Genomic DNA, 9,592 nt, shown 5'->3' with positions numbered 1-9,592 from the left:
CACAGAGCCTTCCCCAGATCTTCAGAGCTGAACTAATCCATCCCATTCATTTGCCTACTTAAAAACAGGATTGTGAGTTTAGAGCCAGCCTCAGTCACTTAGCAAGGCTGTAAGCAACTCAGCGAGAACCTTTCTCTTTAAATTAAAAAAAAGGTTGGTAACTCAGCAAAAAGGGGCTGGGATGTAGCTCAGTGGTTAAATGCCCCTGGGTGCAATCCTAGGTACCAACCAACCAACCAAACAAACAAACAAAAACACCAACAAAAAGAAATAAATATTTTACTCATCGATTCTGGAAAGAAATCAATTGCTAGCAAAGTTTTGAGGTGCAGTGCGGATGATTTTGGACACAAAGGAAGGGATACCCACCTAGAGTGGCCATTATGGTATTGAATGATCATTTAGAACAATGTGACTGGGCAAATTTTTTTATTTGTAAAATAAAAATAATAAGTATCTTAAGTAACTGTTAGCACTGTTTGATGACTAGATGAGAGAGCACAACTTGTATTAATTCCTAGATATCTGTTGATTCAGAGAACAGAATGCCAGTCATCATTGTCAGTATCAGTAACAGTGGTGCTAGTTTTCCAGGTGGATATTCATGAACCAACACCAGTGAGCTCTTTTTGGATGGTGCTTAAAATGATTACATAGATAGGATGAGGAAAAGGGGGAATATGAATGGGTACTTGAAATCTAGAATTTGCCTCAATTTTTGCGTTAACCTAAGGAGAGACTGAATTTGAGGGGTTGAGAGTGCGAGGCATTAGGTCTTGAGTGAGCTGACTGAAAAAAAAAAAATTGCGCTCTCCTATTCTGCAGACCAAATTTGGGTTCCTGAACTACAAAGTCATTTTTCTTAGAGAAGATTTATTTCTGCCAGGTTTAGGGTGCATGACTCACAGAGAATCAGAAAAATCTTGGTTTGTTTAGATGTTTTTTAATGATGCAATTCTCAGACTGTTTATTCTTTGTGGCAGGAAATAAAAACAGGAGGACTCCAGAACTCAATGTGTCTTTTATAAATGTGTGGGATGATCAAGCCTTAAATGTTCTTAAACATAAAATACAACTTAAGTGAATGTTTAAATCACTGCCAAGTCCAGCATTTGAGTCTGCAGTAGGTGGGGGTGAGAGGTAGGGAGCATTCTGAATTCTAGACCTACACAGGATGCTGGCTGTGTAATCTCTGGGACTTTTCTCTTCCCCAGCCAATTAGGACTGTCAACAAATGCTCTGCAGAGATAGGGCTTTGTTGGGAGCATTAAAGAAAAGAGGTCCGGCATTGACCCAAGGCAAGCTGGGATCACTCTTAGCAGTCATAGCTAGGAAGTCTTGGCTCCATTTGGAAATGTTTGCTAGACCACAGCCTCCCAGGAAAGAAAGCCACTAGAAAAGGACAAACGCAAGGCTTTTATCCTCACTTTGAGCCCAAACTGGCTCAATGTAGATGGTGATCTCCTATTCCACAAACCAAATTCGGGTTCTTGGATTACAAAGTCTGACACCTGGAGGAGAGGTGTTTCTGCTGGCGCTTGGGGGCTGCCTTAACTCAGGGTATTATCATGAGTCAGCAGACTAGATGGAGCCCTCTCTACCACCAAGCCAAAGCTCATGGAGTGGACACTCGGTCTACATTTTTATTTCGTAAATAAAATATGGTCTCACTTTTCTTTTGTAACCCAGAGGTATGAGGATACATTTGTTGTAAATTGCATGCAGATAAAAGGGAGATTCCTCTTGAAGTTACATCCTCTTAATAATAAATAATTTTTGATCTACTATACATAACAGTAGTGCATTTCTTGTTAAAACAGCAAGCTTGTTTTTTTTTACCAAAATGAAAAGAAAACATCCATTTCTTTATAAATATTTTAAATAGTTTAAATACATATTTCATACCAAGGTTATAAAAATAGCTTCTTTTTTTTTTTTGATAAATAAAGACGTTTTCATTTACATGGCAAATAACGTGCGAATAGCTAACCACTGGCCACCAGCTCTATTTGACTGATTGTCTAGGAGATGACATGCAGTGATAATTGTCCCTTTGCCTTCACCAAAAGAAAAATAGATCAGCGGGAGCTGTGCGCTCCCGAGGCCAACAGCGCTATGGATATTGTTCAGGAATGACAAACAGGCACTCAGGAAAAACCTTTGCTGCACTTCACAAAAGCCACCTAGGACAAAACTAATCCACAAATTCTTTGTCTGGGACTTCTAGCTGCTCAGACCCTCGGGGTCTTTGGACTTTTTACCAAAGTCTGTCAAACAGACCAGGAAGTTAATACCTGTACAGAAAAATGTTTGTATTATGCTTCTAGGATCTAGAAATCATTTGCTACAGTATGGAGGTGGCTCTGCCTTTCCCTGGCTCCTCACGCACTCCTCTGCAGGATTCCCAACTTTGCCTGCCAGAGGCAGAAAAGGCAAACTAAAGCTGTCATGCAGTGGTGGGTTTCAAAATGGCAGCTGCGTCTCGTGTGCTGATATCATACGTTTATGGCTTTGTTATCTTTCACTTCCGCTGTGCTTGTGACAACTTCCAGTGGAAAGTTCTCCAAGGGTTTGGTAGAGGCTGATGCTGTTCCTTCTTGGTCCCAAGAGCCTGGTAAGTTTTCCAGACTGAAGGAACTAACAGGTCCCTGACTGAAATTGCCCTCCTCCGATCTGGATCTGCTTGGGAGAACCAGGTGCAAAGATGTTTCCGAGGAGGAGCAGACAGAGGAAGAGAGAGTAGCCGAAATGGACTGCAAAGGGGTTAGCGTGGTATCTGAATGTGGAGAGATGCACCTTAAAAATTGCAAATGACCTTCTTGGACGACCTGGTAGTGGGCAGGTGAATAATCGAGGTTTGGAGAATGGTAACGGTCACTGTCTGCTGGATTTTGCTCATGAACTCCAGTTCGCTGGGGGCTGCTCCCCACAGAGGAGGGATCCACACTCCAAATATCAGAGGTGACATTCCCATGACAAAGTTGTGCTTGGGTATAAGCCGCTCCACCTGTTTGCAAGTGTAGGCAAGGTTGGTGCATGTTCCAGTTCATCCTGGTCTGCAAGCTCTCCCTGGATGGACACACAGAGGCGGTATGCAGAGAGCAAAGCCCTGAAGGCTGCTGAGGTAACAGGACATTTTCCAGAAGTTGCATCACATTCTTCATGTCTTTACCTAACTGGGAGACCTCCTGAGTCAGCGTTGTTACCTGTGCGAAGAAAGCAAACGAAAAGGCAATAGTTAGAGGTAGATTTTAGAGCAGATTTCAGCACAGAAGCAGAGAAGTGAGATTTTTTTAATAAGATGTGAAAGTCTTTTTCAACTCCATGTCCAACCAAGTCCGAGTGGGGAATGAGAAGATTGAGCATCTGGATGAACACACATCATGACCTAAGGCCATTCTTGTTCTGAAGGAACCTAGAGAAACATACATTATCTAGGAATCTTAATCAGCAATTCTAGAATTCTTTAAAAAATTAGAGTAGTAGAACTTGCATCTCTTAAACATTGATGGTGACTTTTTTTTTTTTTTTTTTTTTTGAGAGAGTGGGATGCACAGTGGGGCACAGAAGTCATCAGATGCTTCAAAACAATGTGGAGGGGCAGATATGGTATGTAAAGCACTCAGCACACTGAGCACCACCTGGTGGTGGTGCTGTGGACACCAAATGAATGGCAGCTTGCTATTTTCCTCTTGCAGTCCATGCTAACAGAGGTTCCGGAGGCAAAGGGTCTTCAGTGGTGGTCAGCAAGAATTCACACCAGGTTTGTTAGGGAGAGAGTTCCTATAGAAAAAAAAGGAAAGCTACAAAATGACAATTGGAAGGAAATTTAAAAAAAATGCAAAGTGGGTTCTGCTGTGCTTGTGACAACTTCCAATGGAAGATAAGCACTGTGGGCACCTTGGAGACCTGGAATCTATCAATGAACCCCACGAAGTTATAACCCAAATTGTGTGCTATATGCTTCGGTAGGCAAGACATTTAGCATTTATCAGAGACTTAAAAGGAGACATGGTCACTAAACATTTAAGAATCACTGAAGAATATTCTTTTATTTTTTTCATTTTATACTTAAAACCAATAATTAAATTCATGACAGAAATCATTTTCCTACAACCACATTAGGTACATTAGGTGTTGGGTTTTGTTTTTAAATCAAGGAAAACCACTGACAGATGGAACTGGACTCAAATCTGGCTTCTTCAAAGGGTTTGTAGGAAGACCGACATTTCAGGAAGCAGGACACACACACATATTTTCTAATCTTCGGTTAGATTCATAACACTAACACAATGTAATATTTTGTGTTTGTTGCCATAACACTTTGTAAAGGACTTTCTAATGACTTGATTTTACTGTCTTGAACCACAAAGCTCCAAGAGTAGCAGCTGGGCCCCCTGGCTGAGGACCATCTCCCATGATGCTAAAACCCAGACTGCTGCTTCCAGCAGATTTTCTTCAACATTTAAGCACACGTTCCTGATCCACCCAGCAGCTTCACTCAGTCCACTTCCTCAGAGTGCATTCTGAAACTAATTCTCCCTGGCAGGCCCACCAGGAGGTAGCACTGCTTCAGGCAGGCATTTAAAAAAAAAAAAAAAAAAGCCAGAAGGAGGTTTTTCACAGTTCAAGCAACCGACCGGTAACACTTGCCCTGAAATCGTCAGGCCAAAACATTTCTGCCCTGATGCTGCCATGGAGCTTGAGGAACCTGACCAAATACCTGCCCAATTTTTCCGCAGATCTAAAAACTTCTGCAGACAACAAGCTACCTCTCAGCCTCGCAGTTAAGAAGTGGAACAGTGAGTCTCAGGAAGGTTCAGCGGTGCTTTGGAATTTGTGTTTCATCATTTCTGGAGTCCCAACCCCTTGGGAGGGTGAGGTAGGAGGATGGCTTGGGCCCAGGAGTTTGAGGCCAGCCTGGGCAACACAGTGAGACCCCATCTCTAAGTAAAAATACATAAATAAATAAGCAGATGGAACACACTTGAATCAGCATCACAGGATCTTTGCAGACATTCAAAGGTTCCATGTCAAGCAGTTAGCTCTCCTGCCACTAAATGAGATGGCTGAGGATTGTATGACCAGCCTTCCTTCTAAGTGGCCCAAACTTCATTTCTGTATGAAGCTCACCATTAGCTCAGCTCCCAATAAAAATGTTTCCAAATGGCTTAAAAAACAAACAAACAAACAAACAAAAAAACCCCGAGGATTAAAGAAAGACAGTCTTTGAAGAACAGGTTTGAATTTTAGATCATCAATCATGTGATTCAGTAAATATCTGAGTGAATTTATAATGCAATGTGTTTCAGGTGTGCTTTCCCGAGTGGATTGATTATTAGCACTGAGGCAGGCATTACTATTTCCCAATCTGTAGAATGGGAACACTAAGAACAAGAGATAAATGACATTTTTTTTAGGTCATTTCTTTCATGAATGATGGTCTTTGGTCCAGAATTCACACTCTTTAAATTTGGTTCTCTCTCATTTAAAAAAAAAAAAAAAAAAAAAATATATATATATATATATATATTTTTTTTTTTTTTTTTTTTTAGTTGTTGATGGACCTTTATTTGTTTACTTAGATGCAGTTTTGAGAATTGAATCCAGTGCTTCACACATGCTAGGCAAGTGCTCTACCACTGAGCCATAACCCCAGTCCTTGGTTTTCTTTTGTTATAGTACACCATTATCACATGGGAAAGGGAATATTGCTTAAGAGAGACTTGAGAGATTTTTGCTTATGTGGTCAGAATCTATGAGGGGCACAATGACACAAAGAGGTAGTCTCATGGAAAAAAGTGTTTTAACTGTTAATTCAACATCAAATAAGTAAATTGTATCATCTCTAAAAATAATGGGAGAGTGATCAAACACATTCTTTTCATAACAAATTATATGAATGCAAAAACAAGACTCACCACAGAATGAAAAACATTTCTGATGAACTTCTATCCTAGCTTTCAAAATAAACAGACATTTTCCCATGTGATCAAGAGCACATTCTTGACATGTAATGTCTTACTTTGACCACAACTTTGAGACCATGAACTTTGAGTGGGTATCCAGGGTCTTGACTGGCTCCAGGAACGGTAAACAAGCATTAACATTTTTTCAGAAAACAAATTACTATCCTAGCTGGAACTAAAAGGAGCAAAGAACTCAAGGAAATAGAGCTTTCTTTAGCTCCAGAGCATAATGATCAATTTATATTAGGGAAGATTTCTGTCATTGTGTCTCTGGGGACATACTCCTGTACCTTATTAAAGTGACATGAGGAAATTAATCCCTTTTAGGAAAGGGATCTCTCTTTATAAAGACAAAGCCAGCTGCCACCAAGAGAGACAGCATCTCCTGAAGGTGGAGACCAGGGTGACACTGAAGGTGACAACATACTACCATGGAAAATGCAGTAAGGTTTTTACTGAACTTTTGTTTACAGCTTCCTGCTGAGCTTGCTAACAGAATTCATTCTAAAACGGGAAAGGCATTATTCTTAATCAAATGTAGAAACAAAGAATCTTGCTTCCTGAGCATGGTAAGAAGTCTTCTGATTGCTAAAAAAGGTTGTTGGGGATACTCTGCAAACAAGACTCTGTCCAGTTAAGGCAATTTTGTCTTATAAAGATAATTTAAAACCAGAAGACGAGAGAGAGAGAGAGAGAGAGAGAGAGAGAGAGAGAGAGAGAGAGAGAGAGAGAGAGGAGCAAAAATAAATCATTCTGATCAAATGAACCAGTTTTTCTACTCATCTCAATAATAATCTAAATGGGATCCTAATTAGAATAAATTGTACTCCATGTATGTATAATATGTCAAAATACACCCTAAAAAGAACAAAAAAACAACCTAAATCTTTAACTGTTTCCGCCACTCACAATAGAAAATACAATCTCTTTTTGAGCAGTTAACTACAAACTCTTTCACAAGCCCCCCCTCCCGTTTTTTAGTGGCCCCATGTCTTGATCGCCTCCCACGCTCACCCCCCACACCCACTGCCTGTGCACACGCACACCATCAGACTGAACACAGTGAAGTTACCCCTCACTGCCTGATGCATGCTTTTCCCTTAGACTAGGGAATTATTTCCCTCTGCCTTTTCTCACTTTTTGGTTTCTTCACTCCCTTCAGACTTCTTCTTCTGATTTTTCTCATCAGAGCGTTTTTTGTTTTCCCTTCTCACTGATACTCATAGTACTTCTGACCCTTCCATCTCCCATCACACAAGACTGTTCCCAAGGAGGCTATGCTTTCCTTCAGAGTACAAACTGTTACTTATCTCAATATTTCCTGGACTCAGAGCAATGCCTAGAACACAACACACACTTGGTACATCTTGGGTGTAAAAATGAAGCAAATGCCTTCAACTATTTATTTACTTATTTATTTGGTTTTGAGGATTGGACTCAGGGGCACTCGACCACTGAGCCACATTCTCAGCCTAGTCTATATTTTATTTAGGAACAGGGTCTTTCTGAATTGCTTAGCATCTCACTTTTGCTGAGGCTGGCTTTGAACTCACCATCTTCCTGCCCCAGCCTCCCAGGCCACTGGGATTACAGGCATATACCACTGCGCCCAGCAATTTTTTTTTTTATCTTATTTTATGATTTTTTAACCTAACTATCCTGAGGGAAAGCGGCCTGGTACAAAATTGTAATGAAAAAATGTGTGTTTATCCCTCTTCATTCCTGTTTGATATTTTTATATTAAAATAGGTTTTTATATGACTGTTAATGTTTCTACATATAATTTTTCTAATGTAAAGTCTTGAATATCCCCAAGTTTTTAAAAGTAGATGACATGTCCACTGTAAGAATGTCTCTTCTCTTACTGTGTTCCCTTTATAATTATAGAAATGGGTCTCTATTGGTCAAGACTTCTATGAGACTTCACTAATCTTACTGTTTTGTCAATGTCCTAGCATAAACTTATTTCCATGGGTAGTTGAATTCTCTGGGAAATTTCCTCCATTTAATTATCCCTAAATATCATAACTACATTGTGAATTCCGAGAAGTAAATTCAATTAAGTCATTCAGACTTATTTATCAATTGAAAGTTGGCAAACTTTTTGCATCCCTGGTTGCCTCTCTGGATGACTATTTTTGATGTGGCCTTTGGATTATTTCTACTTAGATAGTGGATAAAGAAAACATAATACACATTTTGTCTCTTACTTGAGTATTGTTATATTTTCTTAATTCATTTTCTCTTCTTTTCTTCTTCCTTTCTTCCTCCTTATTCTTCTGTGGGTAAGAATCCATTGATCTGGAATTTAAACTGTTGGCCAAACCAGTCCACCATCACCATCTGCATAGCCAATTGTTCACATGCAAGATTTTTCTACCCTTTCCAAAGTCCCAACTGTTAGGAAGAAGAAGTGATGAAAACACCATCTGTGCTTCCAAGTGGCTCAGTTTTCTATCCAAAACTTTGAGGCATCTAAAGATTCTTCCCTTCACTGCTCTCCCAGGATGACGTGTCAGCCATATAACCATTAGGTATTCATTAGGTTTGAGGGCAATGCAAAAATGAAAGCAATGCCTGCCATTTTGAAATTTTCTTTGGGTGTTCATAATATCACCTTCAATTTTTAAAGCTTATTTCATGATTTTTACCCTAAATATCCCGAGGGAAAGCTTCCTTTTGATGAGCACCACCACCTGTCAAGAGTAGAAACACCCATGTAACAATGGACTTGTCTAGTGGCCATAAAAATACACCACTGGCACCTTTTCATTCGCTTAAGAAGGAAATCACTAACTACCCCAAATTTTCTATTTCTGTCACATCCAGGATTCATCGGAACTTCTGTTGGTTTGAGAAACAGTCATTGATTATTGCCTACATTTCCAAGTATCCGGTTCACTCCTCTCATGTTGGATTAGTTCCACTGGTGTAATATTACTTCTCACTCTCTTCTGCATCCTATTTCCAGAAGAGCTTTGTTGTGAGGATTAAATCTTATAATGGATGTTAAAAACTTTAGTCCCCATATAACTGGTATCATGTCGGAATTCCAGGAGGTTATATTTGATAATGCAATATAGTCACTCAATTTTCGTGAGAATTTCTGCATGGGAAGGAATACCAATATGGAAAATATTTAGTCCAAAGAAAATGAAAACTACAGCCATCTATATAACTCTTTCTCTGCCTCAGCATGGGAGATAATTCATTTCTATGAGCACTTCTACATAATAATACTGGAAGAATCTTTAATTTTCAGTATGGTCATGCATGGACCTTTGTAGTGTCAAGTAGTGACAGCACTAACTGGAGCCATTGAAAAATGTTGCAAAAGATTTTCTATTTTCAATGCAAGTTTAGTAATTGCAGTCAGATAGACTGAGGATTCCCTAAAAAGGATATGTGAGGATGTGCTTTCTGGTGTTGATCAAAACTAAATAAATATCATTGTGGGAGTTGGAGTGGGGAGGGCAGGTAATGTTCTATATAGTAGCTCAAGCCCCTGCACAAACACTGCCACCTATTAAGTATTCAATACATTTTAGTTGATATACAAATATTATGATGAATAGTAAAAACTGCATGGTGAATTTCTTAATAGAGTTTTTTGTTATTTCAAC

The 9,592-nt window shown here is 39.5% G+C and overlaps 1 protein-coding gene across 1 annotated transcript in view; it reads right to left on the bottom strand.

The window, feature by feature from the left end:
- Nucleotides 1–2,495: 2,495 nt before the first annotated feature.
- Kcnh8 (potassium voltage-gated channel subfamily H member 8) overlaps nt 2,496–9,592 on the bottom strand; it is a 347,812-nt gene continuing 340,715 nt past the window's right edge. Inside the window, exon 16 of the mRNA XM_076868474.1 lies at nt 2,496–3,206. Coding sequence (XP_076724589.1) covers nt 2,496–3,206 — 711 coding nt within the window. The remainder of the gene's footprint in view (nt 3,207–9,592) is intronic.

The sequence above is a fragment of the Callospermophilus lateralis genome, chromosome 1 (genome assembly GCF_048772815.1).
Source record: "Callospermophilus lateralis isolate mCalLat2 chromosome 1, mCalLat2.hap1, whole genome shotgun sequence".
In the NCBI taxonomy this organism is placed as follows: domain Eukaryota; kingdom Metazoa; phylum Chordata; class Mammalia; order Rodentia; family Sciuridae; genus Callospermophilus; species Callospermophilus lateralis.
Note: the sequence above shows the minus strand (reverse complement) of the source record. Positions and strands in the feature narration are given on the sequence as shown.